The following is a 22,149-nucleotide window of genomic DNA, read 5'->3' as shown; positions in this document are numbered from 1 at the left end:
TGACTGGATGAAGAGACCCAGCACAGCACAGCAGACTCAGGGAGGGAGCTAAGTCATGCAGATTGAGGACACACCCCCTCCAAAGCACAGAATGACAAACCGAGTAAAGAACAGATAGAAGGTGTGTGAGAAATATAGGTGCTAGACACATAAAAATTACAAGTACATGATCAGTATTAGGTACTGACAAACACCTTTTTTGGGTGGGATATGACAGGTACTCTTTTGCTTTACCTGTTGCTTTAGAAAAAACTTTTGACATATCCTAGAGACATGTTCAAAGTTCAATTAAAGGGGTACTCCACTGGAAAACATTTTTTTTTTTTTTTTAATCAACTGGTGCCAGAAAGTTAAACAGATTTGAAATTACTTCTATTATAAAATCTTAATCCACCCATTACTTATCAGCTGCTGTTATGATCCACAAGAAGTTCTTTTCTTTTTGAATTTCCTTTCTGTCTGACCACAATGCTCTCTGATGACATTTTAGGAACTGTCCAGAGAAGGAGCAAATCCCCATAGAAAACCTCTCCTGCTCTGGACAGTTCCTAAAATGGAAAAGTGTGTCAGCAGAGAGCACTGTGGTCATGGACCATAACAGCAGCTGATAAGTACTGGAAGGATTAAGATTTTTTAATAGAAGTAATTTACAAGTCTGTTTAACTTTCTGGCACCAGTTGATTAAAAAAATGTTTTTTAGTGGAGTACCCCTTTAAATGCGCACTGTCAATTAAAAAAACTTTTGATATGCTGTAAAGACATGTCCAAAGTTTTGATCTGTCAGGGTCTGAATGTTCAGAACCTGAAGACTCAGACTCTGACTGATCAATACTTTTCACATGTCTCTAAAACATGCCAAAAGATTTTTTTTAAAGTGACAGTGCCTATTTAACTGAGCGATGAGGAATACAGTGTGTGCTTTGCCTCTCAGTGTACAGGAGCAGGGACTACGCTCAGCCTTTGAAAGGAGTCCTTGCTTCTGTATGAATCCAATTCAGCTATCAAATACAAATCAAATCTGACAGCTGATTCACAAATATAAATTTGGGGAGATTCACTTAGCTCTACTCGGCACCTATTAGATCCCCACGATGTGACATTCTGCTGCCAAGACGGTCTAGGATCTAGTGGGAAAAACAATGGGAAAAAAGAGGACATCGCCTCGTGTATTACCCAAGGTACCGGTGTCCCAGCAGAGACAGGACAAAGTCGGCTCTTCAAGATGGCCGCTCACCTGGTCAAAGAAGTAATGCGCATATCACCCCAATGGGGTATTGATGATCATATGCGAGCGAACTGCTGGGCCCAAAGGTGGAATGGGAAGGAAGGAAACGTCTCCCATACAGGACATGAAGAGTATAATGTAGAAAAAAAAAACACCTTTTTGTGGGCGCTGTTCTTGGTTCCAGAAAATTCAAGCCAGATGCTGAAGTACGGTTAAAATGCTATAGAGGACTATGTTTATTTAAATAAATAATAATAAAACCAATGACGCGTTTCGGAGGGACAGTCTTCCTTCCTCAGATTGCATCTGAGGAAGGAGGACTGTCCCTCCGAAACGCGTCATTGTTTTTTTTATATTTATTTAAAGAGTACCTGTCATCAACTAAACTTTCCCTTATCCCCCTCCCCATCTGTCCCCTTCTCTAACTATGCCTATCACTGTGTTTATTGAGGTTTAAAACGCTGTGGAAATACCTTTTTTTTTTTTTTATCCCTCTTCATTAGCTCAGGAGCACTGTCTTTCTGAGGTGTGGAAGGAGGCGGGTCCCGGCAGGCATGATGTCACATGAAGCCTGGCCGGGACTCTGCTTCTGACAGTCTTCCTGTATGCTGCTCTCCCTCTGTAGCAGTGTTTCTCAAGCAGGGTACCTCCAGCTGTTGCAAAACTACAACTCCCAGCATGCCCAGACAGCCAACAGCTGTCCGGGCATGCTGGAAGTTGCAGTTTTGCAACAGCTGGAGGCACCCTGGTTGGGAAACACTGGTGAGGGGCAGGAAGAACACAGAGCAGGGGGAAGGGGGAGGTGACTGGCCTCTGTTATATGAGAGGTATGTGCAGGCTTGTAGCTCACAGTGCTGCTCCAGGGTGGGAGCGAGTCCTGAGCTGAGAGCACTGAACTTCCTGTGGAAGGACCAGAGCCCTTTCAGCATTAGTCCTAAAAGCTGTACACTTACTATGAAAAGCATAGGAAGCTGCCTGCAGACCAGGCATAGAAGAGAGACCCCTAGTGGCCAAAAGTATAAAATGAAAAAACTGGTATAAATATTAATATTTTTTAATGAAGATATATTACAATATGTCTTCATTAATGATTATGAACAACATATTAAAAGTTTTTGTTGATGACAGGTACTCTTGCACTTTAACCGTACTCCAGCATCTGGCTTAAAGGGGTAGTCCAGGCAAAAACTTTTCTTTTACATATCAACAGGCTCCGGAAGGTTAAACAGATTTGTAAATTACTTCTATTAAAAAATCTTAATCCTTCCAATAGTTATTAGCTTCTGAAGTTTTCTGTCTAACTGCTCAATGATGATGTCACGTCCCGGGAGCTGTGCATGATGGGAAAATATCCCTATAGGAACTGCACAGCTCCTGGGACGTGAGTCATCAGAAAGCAGTTAGACAGAAAACAGCAACTCAACTTCAGAAGCTAATAACTATGGGAAGGTTTAAGATTTTTTAATAGAAGTAATTTACAAATCTGTTTAACTTTCCGGAGCCAGTTGATATATAAAAAAAAGTTTTGGCCTGGAATACCCCTTTAAATTTTCTGGAACCAAGAACAGCGCCTGCAAAAAGTTTTTGTTTTCTACATTATACTCTTCATGGTGGAGTATGGGCGTCCTCATTACTCCTAACCGAGTTTTATCTACTTGGAGGTTGTTCCGATAGCTTTTGCTGAGCAAGTGGAGATCGCAAACTACTTCTCTATGGTGGTATTCTAACTCTACGCCAAACACAGTGTCCACATTTTACTCACTGGATTGTTGCTATGATGTATTTCAGGTTACAATAGGCATGTAAAACCCAAAATCACTGAAATCACCGAAAGTAATGTTGCCTTTCCTTCCTTCACCCCTTCTCATGTGATCAATGCTTTTGGAATTTGGAAGTAAGTGGACAAAGGCTCTGCACATTGGAGACAAAGCCTCGCTCCTTCTAATATTCAAGATCAGTGGTCTCCAAACTCTGCAGATGTTGCAAAACTACTACTCCCAGCATGCCCGGACAGCCGTTGGCTGTCCGGGCATGCTGGGAGTAGTAGTTTTGCAACATTTGGCGGGCTACAGTTTGGAGACCAATGTCCAAGAAGAAGAGAGCCAAGAGGGTAAATACCCAGCTGCAATGTATGTGATTGTTGTCTTTCATTTTAAGGTTTACTGTCTCTTTAAAGGGGTACTCCACTGGAAAAAAAAAAATTTAAATCAACTGGTGCCAGAAATGTAAAACAGATTTGTAAATCACTTCTATTAAAAAAAATCTTAATCCTTCCAGTACTTATCTGCTGCTGTATATTACAGAGGAAGTGCTTTTCTTTTTGAGCTTCCTTTCTGTCTGACCCCAGTGCTCTCTACTGGCACCTCTGTCTATTTAAGGAACTGTCCAGAGTAGGAGCAAATCCCCATAGCAAACCTTTCCTGCTCTAGACAGTTCCTGAAATGGACAGAGGTGTCAGCAGAGAGCACTGAGGTCAGACAGAAAGGAAAGAAAAGAACTTCCTCTGGAGCATTAAGCAGCTGATAAGTGCTGGAAGGATTAAGATTTTTTTAATAGAAGTAATTTACAAATCTATTTAACTTTCTGACACCAGTTGATTTAAAAGAAAATGTTTTCCAGTGGAGTACCCCTTTAAGGAATAAATGATAACAGAGTGGAGCTGAGATGTGGAACAATACGTGTAAGTGTGCACATGGACTGATGTCTTTCCATATGGGATCCGATAATGATCTTATGTACATGGAGGGGCAGCCAGACACACCCTCGGGTGTTTGCCTTTGGTCGCCCATATTTCGGGACTGCTGCAAAAGCTCTCGAGCAAATAAATAAATCGTAAATGTTATCTTCTGTACAAAGGATTATTTTTTATTGAGGTATTTGTTGAAATGTTTGCTATACTTTTATATTCCTCCCTCCATGTAAATCTCCCATGAATTACGGTACTACACTTGCAAATGGTTAACCTAGGAGCATTTTGTTCAAAGCTTTAAAAAAAAAAATTTATATATAAAAAAAAATAAAAATTATTGCAGAACAGGAAATTATTATTTTTTTTTGCTTTATTTATTTTTATTGATCATTTATTATGTTAAGGTGGATATACACAAAAGTCACAAAATTGCCGTCCAAACCTGCCAACTGTACGGTGGCCTCCCGACTCTCCACGTACATTGTCGGGGGAGAGAAGGGTTGGACATGACGCTCCCCCCCCTCATAAGCTGACTTTTAGAGATGAGCGAACTTACAGTAAATTCGATTCGTCACAAACTTCTCGGCTCGGCAGTTGATGACTTATCCTGCATAAATTAGTTCAGCTTTCAGGTGCTCCCGTGGGCTGGAAAAGGTGGATACAGTCCTAGGAGACTCTTTCCTAGGACTGTATCCACCTTTTCCAGCCCACCGGAGCACCTGAAAGCTGAACTAATTTATGCAGGAAAAGTCATCAACTGCCGAGCCGAGAAGTTTGTGACAAATCGAATTTACTGTAAGTTCGCTCATCTCTACTGACTTTATATCCCATTCTCATATGCCGACTTAATATCCCATCCCCCGCACTAAGTGTTCTCTGCCGCTTCCTGCAGTATGTTTAGGGGTACGTTTACAATGCAGAATTCCGCGAGCAGAGATTCCACCTGGCAGCCGCCACAGCGCCGCCCTGTTCTATCATCATTGCCAATAATGCAGTGCTCCTGGACTTCCACGAGAAGAATGAACATGTTCTTTCTTTGCGTGGATCAACGGGTCTCGCGGAAGACCTAGTCACACTTATGTTAATGTTCACTGTGCGGAATTTCACAGGAATTATGCAGTGTGAACATACCCTTAAAATGAGAAGATGAACGGACACCCCCCCCCCCCCCCTATGGGACTTCAGATTAAAAAAACACCATTGCAAAATCAAAATATGGCTGGGTTAGGGTTAACTTAACTCTGCTATACATATATATATATACATACACACACACACACTTGTGTATTCTTTATGAAATAACAGTGCTGGAGCATCTTTTCTTAGAACTCTACATAGTGCCCCTCTTCTGACAAAGATACACTGTATGATACTATCCAATCAGGGCTGACAGTGTCAGACTGTGCAGGAACACCCCCCCCCCCTCGACATCGTAAATGGTAACATCCAGTGATCAATTGTCTCCAGAATTAAAGGGGTACTCCACTGGAAAACATTTATTAATTTTTAAATCAACTGGAGCCAGAAAGTTAAACAGATTTGTAAATTACTTCTATTTAAAAATCTTAATCCTTCCAGTACTTATCAGCTGCTGTATGTTTCACAGGAAGTTCTTTTCTTTTTTAATTTCCTTTCTTTTTGACCACAGTGCTCTCTGCTGACACCTCTGTCCATGTCAGGAACTGTTCAGGGTAGGAGCAAATCCCCATAGCAAACCTCTCCTGCTCTGGACAGTTCCTAAAATGGACAGAGTTGTCAGCAGAGAGCAGTGTGGTCAGACAGAAAGGAAATTCAAAAAGAAAAGAACTTTTTTTTCCAGGGGAGTACCCCTTTAATGGAGCGTAATGCGCATGGATAGATAATGCTCCATTCATTCTCTTTGGGGCTTCCAAGCATCGCCAAACTCAACATTTAGAAATGTTCAGAAGCCCCATAGACAATGAATGGAATGCTGGCCATGCATGTGCGGAGTGCTCCTCTGGTTCTGGAGGACATATCCCATCCGTTTTACGATTCCCAGCCGTCAGGCCCCCACCATTTACATCTTACATGTTATCCTATATATTGTGGATAGGGGGTAACAAGTTATAGCACGGGAATCATGTGCCCAGTGATGTCACAGTACAGACATAATGCACACAGTGATGTCACAGTAAAGACATAATGCACACAGCGATGTCACAGTACAGACATAATGCACACAGTGATGTAACAGTACAGACATAATGCACACAGAGATGTCACAGTACAGACATAATGCACACAGTGATGTCACAGTACAGACATAATGCACACAGTGATGTCACAGTACAGACATAATGCACACAGTGATGTAACAGTACAGACATAATACACACAGTGATGTCCCAGTACAGACATAATGCACACAGTGATGTCCCAGTACAGACATAATGCACACAGTGATGTCACAGTACAGACATAATACACACAGTGATGTCCCAGTACAGACATAATGCACACAGTGATGTCACAGTACAGACATAATGCACACAGTGATGTCACAGTACAGACATAATGCACACAGTGATGTCACAGTACAGGGAAAATGCATACAAAAAGAACATCCCTGCAAAATAAATATTCAACAATGGTAACCTGTGATATATCCCCCTTCCTAACCACTCTCCACCACTCTTTTACATGTCTGCATAGTTGTTTCAGGCAGAGATAATTTATGCCAATGTGTTTTGTATATTGGGTAGTGGAAAGAAAGATTAATTACAAAGACAAGCCAATAGATTGTGGTATGAATAAGTATTATTAGCTTTTCATCCTATTTCAACATGGCAAAACATTGAATGGGCCGGTCATCAGCAATATATTTTAAGATATAAGGGGTATTCCAGGAAAAACATTTATTTATATATTTATTTTTTTAACTATGAACTGGCTCCGGAAAGTTAAACAGATTTGTAGATTTGTTACTTCTATTAAAAAAATCTTAATCCTTCCAGTAGTTATCATCTGCTGAAGTTGAGTTGTTCTTTTCTGTCTGACCACAGTGCTCTCTGCTGACACCTCTGCTTGTCTCGGGAACTGTCTGAAGCATTAGAGGTTTGCTATGGGGATTTTCTCCTACTCTGGACAATTCCTGAGACAAGCAGAGGTGTCAGTAGAGAGCACTGTTGTCAGAAAGAAAAGAACACATGCAAGGCTTGTTTAGGGTCATTTATATTGCTGTTGTGCTTTCCTATTGGCCCTCATTTGTTTTTCGGTAACCCTTGTTCTGTTTCCGGAATCGTTTTCTGATTCTTCTTTGTATTGTAAAACTTTAATAAAAATTTACAGTTGAAAAAAATAAATAAATAAAAGAACAACTCATCGTCAGCAGCTGATAACTACTGGAAGGGTTAAGATTTTTTAATAGAAGTAATTTACAAATCTGTTTAACTTTCTGGAGCCAGTTGAATTTTTTTTTTTTTTCATTCTGGATTATCCCTTTAATAAGTTTACCTAGTGTAGTCCATTGTAATGAGGAGCCGGACAGTAATTTCAGATAGGAAGTCACATTGGGGTCTTGGAAGAAGGCCTGTAAATAATAAGAAATACTGATGCATTACTTGTACACTTCATCTAGTTCAGTAAAATGAGTTCATATGGCCATAATGGGACTGGATTATCAAATGACCTTTAGTCCTTCAATGACTTCATAGCGTCCACTTATGAGGCTGATGCTGTATTACGTGATACCTCTATACAGCCAACGGCTGTCTGGGCATGCTGGGAGTTGTAGTTTTGCATTAGCTGTAGGTCGACAGTTTGGGGACCACTGCTATAAATGGTGCATTCTGTACAAGTATGGGCTGGCTGTATGTATCGCAGCTGATGGTCACATTAGGTTGGGTTCACACATTGTAAAATCAAATTGCAACCAATCGGATCGCTTCTTTAATTTTTCACAGGTCTCTTTAAAAATGAAAGAAGCAATCTGATTGGTTGCTATGGGCCACTGGTCAACTTTTCCTCTGCACAGAAAAATAGTAACATGGAGCCGCCCTCACCTGGTGTCCAAAGGAGCAGCTAACCCTGGCGCAGGTAAAGAGTAAAGAACATGTAATATCTCCCTGTACTGTAGGGGGCGCTACCAGACACTAGTCAGTGCATGCACTTCAGTAATACAGGTAAAGAGTACAGAACATGTAATACCTCCCTGTACTATAGGGAGGCGCTACCAGACACCAGTCAGTGCATACACTTCAGTAATACAGGTAAAGAGTAATACAGAACATGTAATACCTCCCTGTACTGTAGGGGGTGCTACCAAACACCAGTCAGTGCATGCACTTCAGTAATACAGGTAAAGAGTAATACAGAACATGTAATACCCCCTGTACTATAGGGAGGCGCTACCAGACACCAGTCAGTGCATGCACTTCAGTAATACAGGGGTTTTACCAGTGAATGTCCATTCTGATCGTTCAGATCTTCCAGCCATTGACACGTTTAGCAGATCTGGACTGTCCATAGCATTGCATGTTAAAAGGGTACTCCCGGCGCCGGGAGCTCGTGACGTCATAGCTCCGCCCCCTCAATGCCAGTCTATGGGATCTTGAGGGGGCGGAGCGGGCCATCATTAGGGGCGGGGCTATGACTTCACAAGCTCCCAACGCCGTTCGGAACAGTTAGTTTCAAACACTGAGCAGCAGAGTACCCCTTTAAGTCTGGTTTCAAGTTACAATGGTCCAGAAAAGACTGATACTTATTTCCGTAGGCTGGATTGAAATCCCGATTCAGGCCGCCAAGGCACGGATACATTGGCGGAAACTCAAAATGGGCTGCCGATATATCTGTGCTCAGATCAGCACAGGCCCCATTCAATTCAATTCCTAGTGACTACATTCAGGTCCTCTTCCGAGCATATCTACGTTTTAGTTGAAAAGCCCAGAAGACCACGCTTTTCAGTCCAAACCAAGACTCAGATACTCTACGAAAATACCCTGAATGTAGTTACTCGGGTCTTTAACTGAACATGGCCGGCGTTTTCCACTGGAGTACCCCTTTAAGCAGGTCAGACTATTTGTCCTCTTGTGATGCCACATCTAAAATAGAAAGCCTTTTTACTGTGAACTTTACACTAGAAGTCTTATTAAAAGACAGATAATCCAAGTGGCACATTGTCAGTATGGAAATGTCATTAGCATACGTTATGTCTGCTGGACTCCATGTGACTTGCGTTGGCATCTGATAAATTCATTTACAAGACATTTCACAGTCTCAGGTAGTACGTCTGCCACTAATGACATCCACAGATCTCTGGATTAATGTCATGGCGTACAATCAGTTCATCGCCCATTCACATTACAACCGTAGATTTTGTGTGTAATAATTACCAAAGTGGATGTCCTATCATTAAAGGGGTACTCCGGCGCTAAGACATCTTATCCCCTATCCAAAGGATGGGGGATAAGATGCCTGATCGCGGGGGACCCCCGTGATCTTCCACGCCGCACCCCGTTAGAATCAGCCCCCGGAGCGATTCTAACGGGGTGCGGCGTGGAAGATCACGGGGGTCCCCAGCGGCGGGACTCCCGCGATCAGGCATCTTATCCCCTATCCTTTGGATAGGGGATAAGATGTCTTAGCGCCGGAGTACCCCTTTAAATATAATAATTATTATTAATTAATTATTATAGATCATAAAAAATAAATAATGCTTCATATTTACTCATGTTTGGCATTTCATGGATCCAGTGAAGCGTAATGATATTTATTTACTATGGTGCTACTTGGTGTTCATGCTGTATAACCATGTCCACTTACTGAGCTGAGGCTGGAGGACACACATGCTCAGTAACTTTCCCAACAGTAAGGCCTGTGCATAGTGAACGTTATCCAAAAATAAAGAAATATTAGTGACAGTCCCCAATAAATTTGCAGCTTCTATTAAGGGGATAGTCCAGGGAACTGAACTTTTTAGATACTCATCCCCTATCCACAGGAAAGGGGATGTGTCCAATCACGGGGGTCCGACCGCTGGACCCCCCCTCCATGATGTCCTGTATGGGGCCCGTCCAATTTACCTGCCCTCAGAGAAGAGCGCCCCCCACCTTCCTGGACAAATGCAAGTGACGGCCCGCTCAGCTAATTACCGGCCCCAGCGTTATGTCACCTCAGCCGGTGATTTGCTGAGCGGACCATCACTTGCTTTCGTCCAATAAAAGGGGGGGGGGGGGGGACTCTGCTCCGAGGAAAGTCAGGTAGGACAGGCCCTGTACAGGAAATCGTGGGGGGCACCAGCTGTTGGACCCCCCACATTCAGACACTTTTCCCTTGTCTGTGGATAGGGAATAAGGGGGAGATTTATCAATACTTGTGCAGAGGAAAAGCTGCCCAGTTGCCCATATCAACCAATCAGATCGCTTCTTTCATTCTGCAGAGGCCTTGTTAAAAATGAAAGAAGCGATCTGATTTATTGCTAAGGGCAACTTTTCCTCTATACAGGTTTTGATAAATCTCCCCCTAAGTGTCTAAAAAGAAACACTGCCATACGTTTTAGTCAAAAGACAAATGTCCCTGCCGACTTTGGCCGGACCAACTTACAGTTCAAAGTGTATGGTGGCCTCCAGACTCTCCCCCAAAGGATGATGTCGGGGGAGAGAGGGGTTGCACATGATGGATTTCAACTGCCTTGTGTTCTCAGATTGACAGCCGTCAGCTATTGCAGCTGTGGGGCCACCCTAACAACATGAAACAGTAGCCTAGTGCTTTCCTGGCACCACTGCCCCTTTGTCATAAAGACTGGTGGGAATGACACAGCTGATCAGACATTGGGGGCATACCCTAACAACTACCCTGTGCAACTACTGTGTTTAAAGGAGTAGCCCAGTCCCGAAATACTTATCCCCTATCTTAAGGATAGGGGATAAGTTTCAGATCACAGGTGATCTGACCGTCGGGGGCCCACGAGATCTCCTGTACGGGGCCCCCGGCTCGCTGGCCAGAGAGCGCGTGTTGACCACTGCACGAAGCGGAGGCGGACACCCCCCCTCAATACATCGCTATGGCAGAGCCGAAGATTACCGAAGGCAGCACTCCGGCTCTGCCATAGAGTTGTATTGAGGGGGTCGTGTCAGCCGCCACTTTGTGCAGTGGTCGACACGCCCCCTTCCCACAGCCTGCCGGGGCCCCGTATGGGAGATTGCGGGGGGTCCCAGCAGTTTTTCAAGACTGGAGATCTCCTTTAATAACAGTAAGAAATAATTCTCCATGGTGGTACTATGGTGCAGTAAAACATATCCACTATTCAAAGGATAAGGAATATGTTTTAGATGTTTTAGATTTCCGAACAACGGGACCCCCTGTGGTATCCTACATGGCACCCTGGTTCTCTCCAGGAAGGGAGCGCGTCGACCCCCGCACGTATCTCAATGGTACCGCTGGAGATACCCGAACACTGTATCTCCCGCTCTCCTATAGAGATACTTGTCGGCCATCGCTTTGTGCGGGGGGTAAACACGCCACCTTGCTTGGGAGAGCCAGGATGCCGTGTAGGACACTAAAGGTGGTCCCAGTGGTCGGACCCCCCGCCATCTAAAACTTATTCCCCATCCTTTGAATAGAGGATAAGTTTTACGGCACCATAGTACTCTTTTAAGAAACATAAACCCAACAGGGAAATACAATTGTATGAAGGGGAAAGATCTTACACAAAGGGGACGTTACTTCTTACCAGAACAAAGTCATTCTTCTGATAGGGCTGGAAGTACTCGTCATATCGGAAGGCTTGGGCTGATATTCTACCGTTCATGGACCTGATATGGGAAGAAGAATACAGAGTACAACAGAACTACAACTCAGCAAAACAGAAAATAACAAAACTCAACTTCTTGGCAACAACTTATTTCCCTCAACCCCAAAAGGATCAGATTTTATCCTGCCCCATCTTTACTCGTGAATAGTCAACTTTAAAGGGGTACTCCACTGGCCAGCACTGGAAATAAATGTTCCAAACGCTGTTTTCGCGCTGCGGTGGTCGGCCACAACCCTCGCGACGTCATGGCCATGCCCCCTCAATGCAAGTCAATGGGAAGCTGTCACGCCCCCTCCCACTGACTTGCATTGAGGGGGCGTGGCCATGATGTCACAAGGGGCGTGGTCGACTCCCGCAGAGCGAAAACAGCATTTGGAACAATAAATGCCCCTCGTGACATCATGGCCATACCCCCTCAATTCAAGTCAATGGGAGGGGGCGTGACGGCCCCTCCCATTGACTTGCATTGAGGGGACGTGGCCATGATGTCACGAGGGGCGTGGCCGACTCCCGCAGTGCAAAAACAGCATTTGGAACAATCACGAGTGACGTCACGAGTGATGTCGCGAGAGGCGTGGCCGACCCCCCGCAGCGCGAAAACAGCGCTTGGAACAATTAATGCCCCTCACGACGTCGTGGCCACGCCCCCTCAATGCAAGTCAATGGGAGGGGGCGTGACGGCCCCTCCCATTGACTTGCATTGAGGGGACGTGGCCATGACATTGCAAGGGGCGTGGCCGACCCCCACAGTGCAAAAACAGCGCTTGGAACAATTAATGCCCCTCACGACGTCGTGGCCACGCCCCCTCAATGCAAGTCAATGGGAGGGGGCGTGACGGCCCCTCCCATTGACTTGCATTGAGGGGACGTGGCCATGACATTGCAAGGGGCGTGGCCGACCCCCACAGTGCAAAAACAGCGTTTGGAACATTTAGTTCCGAACGCTGGCTTGTGGAGTACCCCTTTAAGCGCGTCATGTTATTTAACCAATGCCCAAAAGAGTTTCTAAATGCAGTTTTCATATATCTGTTGCTTAGTTACAGCTATTGTGACACACATATATATATATATATATATATATATATATATATATATATATATATATTTTTTTTTTTTTTTTTTTTTTTTTTTTTTTCGGTTCTTCTGAGGAGGTGTAACCATAAAAAAAACATTCTGAGAGGTTTCAGCCTAGGAATTACAAAACAGTATTAGAATTACAAAGTAGCCGTATTCTCCGTTTTAACAGGATCTCTCATTACATTACATTTTAATCTCTGCAAAACTGACACCCGTGTGAAGCGGCTGCACCGACTCCAGGCCCGCTACATCTTCTAAATCGAATTCCAATGCTGCACAGGAAAGAGGGAAGTCAAAAAATACTAAAAGCTTCTGAAACCGTCCCGCTATTTACAGCGTTTACCTCAAGTACAGGCCGAGCGGTTTAATGTTATTTACTTGGTATTAGCGAGAACACAAGGAGTCTACAGGGAACAGACAAGTCTGTGTTACGTTCCATCAGCTGCTGGTGCTGCAGAGTATTTCACCAAACACCTCAGAATTCTATGAGAACCGCACAGACTATTAACCCCTGCATCTTCCTGGTCATACAAACACACTTACTTTAAAGGGGTATTCCAGTAATAAAAAAAAAATAATTCCTATCAACTGGCTCTAGAAAATGAAACAGATTTGTAAATTACTTCTATATAAAAATCTCAATCCTTCCAGTACTTATCAGCTGCTGAAGTTGTGTTGTTCTGACAACAGTGCTCTCTGCTGACATCTCTGTCCATGTCAGGAACTGTCCAGAGCAGAAGAGGTTTGCTATGGGGATTTGCTCCTACTCTGGACAGTTCCTGAGACAGACAGAGGTGTCAGCAGAGAGCACTTTTGTCAGACACAAAAAAACAACTCAACTTCAGCAGCTGATAAGTACTGGACGGATTAAAGGGGTACTCCGGTGGAAAACTTTTTTTTTTTTTAATCAACTGGTGCCAGAAAGTTAAATTACTTCTATTAATCTTAATCCTTCCAGTACTTATTAGCTGCTGAATACTACAGAGGAAATTCTTTTCTTTTTGGAACACAATGCTCTCTGCTGACATCACGAGCACAGTGCTCTCTGCTGACATCTGCTGTCCATTTTAAGAACTGTCCAGAGTAGGAGAAAATCCCCATAGCAAACATATGCTGCTCTGGACAGTTCCTAAAATGGACAGAGATGTCAGCAGAGAGCACTGTGGTCATGATGTCAGCAGAGAGCTCTGTGTTCCAAAAAGAAAAGAATTTCTTCTTTAGTATTCAGCAGCTAATAAGTACTGGAAGGATTAAGATTTTTTAATAGAAGTAATTTACAAATCTCTTTAACTTTCTGGCACCAGTTGATTAAAAAAAAAAGTTTTCCACCGGAGTACCCCTTTAAGATTATTTTAATAGAAGCAATTTACAATTTTTTTTAACTTTCTGGAGCCAGTTGATATGAAATAACTTGTTTTTAACTAGAATACCCCTTTATATAGAGCATAAAATATAAATTACAAATCTTCAAGTCCTATTCTGTAATCTGATTTTGCAACACAGAAATAAAAGACTTCTGAACTGCAATCCAAGTCTGTGTCCTCCTCTCTCCACCAATTTCGGATGAGAGGGGCACAGGACGCAGACCCTCACAGAGGAAGAAATATTGTGGGCTGAATGTGGCAGCATTTAATACCATTTACAAATATTTACAGTTGCCATCTCCAATAGATGACACCACAGAGACAGGGTTTTTTGTCTAATTTGCATCATTTATTTCCCATGGAGCATTACCCTCCATACTGGATCTCTTTAAGGGAAAACAGCGCCTCAAAGCAACACAAACTCCAGTAGATTTTTTTAAATTTTGGATCTATTTGTGATGTGGCTACATTATTGTTTGTTGGGTCAAACATTTGTATTCACTCCTCCGCCTGATTTTTTGGTTCTTTCCGTTTGGGGAATAGAGAAATGGACATAGGAATGAACGGACATAAACGGATGTACAAAGAGACGCAAACTGATGTAAATGGTTCATGTATTTGATTGATAAAAAGATAACGGATCATGTAAAAAAAAAAATTAATGAAATTCCCATTTACATCACTTTGACCTCCTTTTGCACTTCCATTCAGAACAGAACACAGACGGAGATGTAAACCTAGCCTAAGGGGGGAAAAAAGGAGTCATCATCTTGCACAAAAAAGGGTGTTAAACGGGTACTCCCGTGGAAACCTTTTTTTTTTATTATTATTATTATTAACTGGTGCCAGAAAGTTAAACATATTTGTAAATTACTTCTATTAAAAAATCTTAATCCTTCCAGTACATTTTAGGGGCTGTATACTAAAGAGAAATTCAAAAAAGAAATGCATTTCCTCTGATGTCATGACCACAGTGCTCTCTGCTGACCTCTGCTGTCCATTTTAGGAACTTAGCAAACATATGCTGCTCTGGACAGTTCCTAAAATGGACAGCAGAGGTCAGCAGAGAGCACTGTGGTCATGACATTAGAGGAAATGCATTTCTTTTTTTAATTTCTCTTTAGTATACAGCCCCTAAAATGTACTGGAAGGATTAAGATTTTTTAATAGAAGTTATTTACAAATCTGTTTAACTTTCTGGCACCAGTTGATTTAAAAAAAAAAAAAAAAAAAAAAAAAAAAAAGTTTTCTAAGGGAGTACCCCTTTAACCCCTTAAGGACTCATGACGTACTGCTACGTTATGAGTCCACTCCTGATCTATTACGCGGGGCCACTGCGTGGCCCCACGTCATAGCGGGTCGGGCCCTGTCTCTAACAATAGCCGGGACCCGTGGCTAATAGCGCTCAGCACTGATCGCAGTGCGGCGCACTATTAACCCTTTAGACGTGGCGATCAAAGTTGATCGCCGCGTCTGAAAACGAAAGTAAACCGTTCCCGGCAGCTCAGTCGGGCTGATCGGGACATCGCGATAAAATCACGATGTTCCGATCAGCTGGGACGCAGGCGGAGGTCTCCTTACCTCTCTTTGCGGCGTCCGATCGTCGATTATTTGCTCCAAGCCTGAGCTACAGGCTTGAGCAATCGAGTCCCTATCTGACTGATCCCTGCAAAGCTATGGCTCTGCAGGGATCAGCATAGATCAGTGTGTGCAGTGTTATAGGTCCCTATGGGAGCTAGAACATTGCAAAAAAAAAAGTGAAAAAAAAGTTAACTAAGGTCATTTAACCCCTTCCCTAATAAAAGTTTGAATCACCCCCCCCATAAAAAAAAACTGTGTAAATAAAAATAAACATATGTGGTTTCGCCGCATGCGTAAATGTCCGAACTATAAAAATATATTGTTAATTAAATTGCACGGTCAATGGGCGTGTGCGCAAAAAAATTCCAAAGTCCAAAATAGTGTATTTTGGGTCACTTTTTATATCATGAAAAAATGAATAAAAAGCGATCAAAAAGTCTGATCAATACAAAAATAGTACCGATAAAAACTTCAGAACACGGTGCAAAAAATGAGCCCTCATACCGGCCCGTACGCGAAAAAAAAAGTTATAGGAGTTAGAAGATGAGAATTTTTAACATATAAATTTTTCCTGCATGTAGTTATGATTTATTTCCGAAGTACGACAATATCCAACCTATATAAGTAGGGGATCATTTTAACCGTATGGACCTACAGAATAATGATAAGGTGTCATTTTTACCGAAATATGCACTGCATAGAAACGGAAGCCCCCAAAAGTTACAAAATGAAATTTTTTCTTCAATTTTGTCGCACAATGATTTTTTTTTTCTGTTTCGCCGTAGATTTTTTGGTAAAATGACTAAGGTCACTGCAAAGTAGAATTGGTGGCGCAAATAAGCCATAATATGGATTTTTAGGTGCAAAATTTAAAGCGTCATGATTTTTAGAAGGTGATGAGGAAAAAATGAAAATGCAAAAACGGAAAAACGCTGAGTCCTTAAGGGGTTAAAGTGGTACTCCGGCCCCAAGACATCTTATCCCCTATCCAAAGGGGACCCCCGCAATCTAGCATGCAGCACCCACCTGTAAGCACTGCTGGAAGCGCTGGAGGCTCTCAGTGTTATGCCTCCCGACCAGGGGAATGGAGTATCGTGACATCACGACTCTGCCCCGTGTGACCTCATGCCCCGCCCCCTCAATGCAAGTCTATGGGAGGGGGCGTGACGGCCATTCCGCTTCCAACAGTGCTTACAGGTGGGTGCTGCATGCTAGATTGTGGGGGTCCCCAGCGGCGGGACTCCTGCGATCAGACATCTTATCCCCTATCCTTTGGATAGGGGATAAGATGTCTTGGGGCCGGAGTGCCTCTTTAAAGAAATCAATACATTTCTACCACCTTTTCTAGTTTAATATTGTTAATTCTTAAAAGACAATGAAACAATTACACGTTTTGCTTATGAGTGTAATCCGCCCATGTCATCACACCCTGCCAATAAGCATATGGTGTGAAGATAAAGAAAACGATACCACGTACATTCTTATTCTGTCTCCGGATTGGCTGAACTATGGACAATTTACACTATAAAGACAGTGCTCTTATCTGATCAAATTGCATATGCCGGTAGGATGTGTGAAAATATGCTACGTGTATGCGTTTCATTGTAATCTTGCTTAATTAATAACAATTTCTTTTTAATTTGGTCCAGCTGTTTCACGTTGTCATTATACGTTTAAGGGTGTGGTTTAAATACACCAAATCTAAGTCCAATTAAAAAGGGGCAGACTAAGATTACACAGTCTGAAGATGCACCACTTGCAGGATTATGATAAGAATCAAACAGTTTTTTATGTATTCTCCCCAATGAACATAGGGCTGTTTTACTATTGCAATTTATAGCACTCAACAGTTAATAATATGGCCCAAAAAACTGTGTGGGAACACGGCCTTAGGCAGAAAATGAAGCAGTAAAAATTGGTAAGGTCTACAGGTTTACACTACGAAAATTTCCGATCAGAATTCCGTTCGGAAATTCCGGTGCAGCAGAGTCCCATTGCTGGCAATGGCATTCCGCTGCACAGTGCACACTGCAGTGTTTTCTGAACTTGTTCAATGTTCTGGTGGATCTCTGCTCCGCAGACACTGAAGTCTATGGGGCAGTCATAGTGTGTTCTGGGGATACCGTAGTGTCTACCTGGCCTTAGTGTAAGGATGCTTTAACACTGCGGAATGTCCGCCCCCCAAAAATCCGTGCGGGCATTCCGTGCACAGCAGCACCGACTGAATCAGGACCGTTCGGATGTGTGCCGTCAATATTGACAGCAATGCATATCTGAACAAATTCTTTCTTTTAGCAGATAAATGTCAGCGACTGAAGCTCCGCTGCTGAAATTCTGTAGCGTGCACTGTGCAGTGGAATCCCATTGACATCGGAATTCCGCTTGGAAATTCCATAGTGTGAACACACTCTAAGGCCATGTTCACACCAGCTAGATATTTGCAGAAAGAACGCCCAGAAAACACGGGTGGAAATTTAGCAAATAGCGGGCACCAACAGAACATGCCTGCACTAGAAACGCTTGGAAATACGCCATCTACATAGACAGCAATGCATTTCCGAGCAGTGGCTGGAGTCGGGATTTCCAGGGCAGATGTTTTTGCTGCAGAAATTCCACCATTGAATACAATGGGAGTCTGCTGCAATGGAATTTACGAGTGGAATTTCTCTGCCAAATTCCACTCAGAAATTTTGTCGTGTGAACATGGCCTAAGGATCTAAGTGACTGACAAGGTTTAAATTGTGATCAGAACATCTCTAGAATGGCCGATCTTGTGAGGTGTTCCAGGTATCCAGTGGTTGGGCCCTAGCAGAAGTGCTCCCAAGAAATGACCACAGGTGAACTGGTGACAGGGTTATGGTTGCCCAAATAAACTGTGGCACGGCAACAATCCAAGGTAAGTAGAAAAAGAAAAGGTTGCACTCACCCATTAATATCCATCTTCTTTATTTGTAATCAAAGTCCATATAGCCCGGTGCTGTGGTAGGGAGTAGCGGTCGGCATCAAGGATGATTACAAATAAAGAAGATGGATATTAAAGCGGTTCTCCGGTGCTTAGACATCTTATCCCCTATCCAAAGCATAGGGTAAAAGATGCCTAATCGCGGGAGTCCTGCCGCTGGGGACCCCCGGGATCTTGCACGCGGCACCCCGTTTGTAATCAGTCCCCGAAGCGTGTTCGCTCCGGGTCTGATTACCGGCGACTACACGGCCGGCGGCGTGTGACGTCACGCCTCCGCCCCTGTGTGACATCACGCTCTGCCCCTCAATGCAAGCCTACAGGAGGAGGCGTGATAGCTGTCACGCCCCCTCCCGTAGGCTTGCATTGAGTGTGGTCGCCCGGAGTGAACACGCTCCGGGGACTGATTACAAACGGGGTGCCGCGTGCAAGATCACGGGGGTCCCCAGTGGCGGGACTCCGGCGATCAGGCATCTTATCCCCTATCCTTTGGACAGGGGATAAGATGTCTAAGCACCGGAGTACCCCTTTAACGGGTGAGTGCAAGCTTTTCTTTTTCTACTTACCTTGGATTGCTGTGTATGGGGCTGTACCTGCAGACCAGTTAGGCCCCATTCCTCTATGGAAATTCTGAGAGGTTTCCGCTTAGAGTAGCCTCCTCCAGAATTGGCTCTTAAAGGGGTATTCCATGATTTTTTTTTATTTGACTATGCTACAGGGGCTGTAAAGTTAGTGTAGTTCATAATATAGTGTCTGTACCTGTGTGTGGTAGTTTTCTTATAATTCTTCTGTGATTTTCACCTTAATATTTATTTTTAACAGAATATAAAATTACTGTTGTCTCAGATTTTTTCCCAGGTTGCAATGCGGCCGAGACCTGACTCACTAGTCAGCTGATGACAGGGAGCCTGTCTGCTTCAATGGGTGGAGGGATCAATCTGCAACTAATGCAGCCGCTGTAGGCACCCTGATTGAAAACCACAGGTCTTTTGAATGGATGCAGCTCATTTATGTTTCAATGGGTGGGGTGGTTGTTGTGTGGGAGAGAGGAAAATGGAATTGTGGGATTTGTAGTCAAAAAAAGAAAAATCTAACAGGAAATACCAGTTCACAAAAAGCTCATGTTATGGTAATCTCACAACATAGCCATTTATCCCCAAGACAAGCGCAGATCCTTCCTAAGCATGTCCATTACTGTCTGCCAGGGACGTACTAAAATCACCTTATGGTGGATAACCCCTTTAATGTTTTCAGAATCCAAGTCCATGTCGGAAGTTACGCTAACTAACTTCCATGATATGAACTGAGCAGCAGAATCCCATAGAGATCAGTGGGAGTCTGCTGCAAATGGAATCACAGCAGAATTTTCTCGTGGGCATTCAGCACATAAATCCCAGAGTATGAACGGGCGATTAGAATGCCCATGCTGTCCACTGCTAAATGTGCCTACACTGGGCATGGGAGCATCAGATCTGGAGTATGGATCCCTGGAAGAAAGCCTGGTCTAATATATCACATCTTCTTTTATATTATTTGGATGGACATGTGTCTGCCTGGAGAAGAGATGGTGCCAGAATGCATTATGGGAAAAAGACAGATGGCACATCTTACATAGACAGACACGTCCTTGTGGCTCTCTCAAAACTTCGGTTCTGTGTTCCCCAACCTTTGGCTCTCCAGCTGTTCCAAAACAACAAGTCCCATCATGACCTGACATCATTCTGCAGCGCTTTTACAACAGCCGGAGAACCACAGGTTGGGGAACACCGATGGCTGTGGTGTCTATTAGGGATCGACCAATATTGATTTTTTTAGGGCCGATACCGATAATATGTTAACTTTGAGGCCGATAGCCGATAACTTATACCGATATTCCGGTATAAGTTATCGGCTATTCCACCCCCACCCCCCACCCCCCCCGCAGAAGCCGCTGCAGATCAATGATTTAAAGTGGGTGCTTTAAATCATTGATCTGCTGCGGCTTCTGCGGGGCCAGAGACCGCCGCCGTCCGCTTCTCTCCCCCTGCCTGTCCTGGGGTCCTCCCTAGTCCAACCACCACCGCTGCCCCATTGCCTCATCCATCCACGGTTTTATAATTACCTGTTCCCGGGGTCCACGCTACTTCTGGCTCCGGCGGCGTCCTGAGCTGTCACTGTGCGCACTGGCGGTGACGTCACGTTGAGGACGTCACTCGTCATTGCGCAGCGCTGTGCACAGCAGTAGCGCAGGACGCCGCAGGAGCCAGAAGAAGCGCGGACCCCGGGAACAGGTCATTATAAAACCGGGGATGGGGGAGGCAATGGGGCAGCAGCGATATCGGGCCGGGGTATTATCGGCAAGGTAATTGCCGATACCGTTAATGTAAAAAATCGTGAATATTGGCCAATAATATCGGCCAAACCAATAATCGGTCGATCCCTAGTGTCTATCCAGTCGATGGCTGTCAGGGCACACGCCCCCTCCATGTATCTCTATGGGATACATGAAGGGGTCATGTTGGCTGCTGCTCCGTGCTCGGCACATTCCCCCCCCCCCCCTCCCTTCCAGCAGACTGCAGGGGCTTCAATCGGGGTCTCATCTGTCGGACCCCCCATGATCTATAACTTACCCCTATCCTTTGAATAGGGTATAAGTTATCTTTCACTACAGAACTCCTTTAAAGGGATAACCACAATGGCATTTAGACACACGGCACGTCCAGGAATGCTGGCAGTTGTAGTTTTGCAACAGCTGGAGAGCCGCAGGTTGGACACCCCTTGGTATATAGGATGGAAGGCAGCGCTGGTCATTAAAGGGTTAACCACAATCGCTGTTCTAGACTATAAACCAGTGTTTTACAAGCAGGGTGCCTCCAGCTGTTGCAAAACTACAACTCCCAGCATGCCCGGACAGCCAAAGGCTGTCCGGGCATGCTGGGAGTTGTAGTTTTGCAACAGCTGGAGGCCCCCTGCTTGGGAAACACTGTTATACACATGGTGGGGAACAGAAGGGCACTTGGGGGGTACAGAGGGGCACACACTATTAGTTACCACTTGGTCAGCAGCTCCCGGCTGCTTCTGTTATCCAAAAAGTTAAATGTTCGGTTCTCAAGGGGATGAAAAGTGAATTTAGCCCCAGACACGTCCTGAGCCATCTTCCTGCTTCTTCTATTCTATTCTGCCGCGTCTGCGTCTCCACGGCAACAGACAACAGGCAGTGTGCAGGGGAAAAGCGAGTCCGCCCGGGAAATGTGGAACCGATGTGAACGTTCCGCCCACATGACAGGCGCTGTGTGAGCGGAGGTAGATGTGTGGGAGTGTTTCCCAACTAGTGTGCCTCCAGCTGTTGCAAAACTACAACTCTCAGCATGCCCTGACAGCCTTTTGGCTGTAGTTATGCAACAGCTAGAGGTACCCCCGGTTGGGAACCATTGCTGTAGATTATAAGGGGCTTTTAACTTCCTACACTAGTTATAAACCCTTAAAAACCAGTTAAAAATTAAT

General features: G+C 44.1%; 1 protein-coding gene across 1 annotated transcript in view; it reads right to left on the bottom strand.

The window, feature by feature from the left end:
• Positions 1-21,873, bottom strand: part of CFAP300 (cilia and flagella associated protein 300) — a 60,934-nt gene extending 39,061 nt beyond the window's left edge. Inside the window, exons 1-3 of the mRNA XM_056561545.1 lie at positions 21,697-21,873; positions 11,605-11,686; positions 7,389-7,464 (exon numbers count right to left, since the gene is read on the bottom strand). Of these exons, the coding sequence (XP_056417520.1) occupies positions 7,389-7,464; positions 11,605-11,686; positions 21,697-21,800 (262 nt within the window). The 5' untranslated portion in view covers positions 21,801-21,873. The remainder of the gene's footprint in view (positions 1-7,388; positions 7,465-11,604; positions 11,687-21,696) is intronic.
• Between the last annotated feature and the right edge of the window lie 276 nt (positions 21,874-22,149).

The sequence above is a fragment of the Hyla sarda genome, chromosome 2 (assembly GCF_029499605.1).
Source record: "Hyla sarda isolate aHylSar1 chromosome 2, aHylSar1.hap1, whole genome shotgun sequence".
Lineage (NCBI taxonomy): Eukaryota > Metazoa > Chordata > Amphibia > Anura > Hylidae > Hyla > Hyla sarda.
This window is presented reverse-complemented; position numbering and strand designations above follow the sequence as displayed.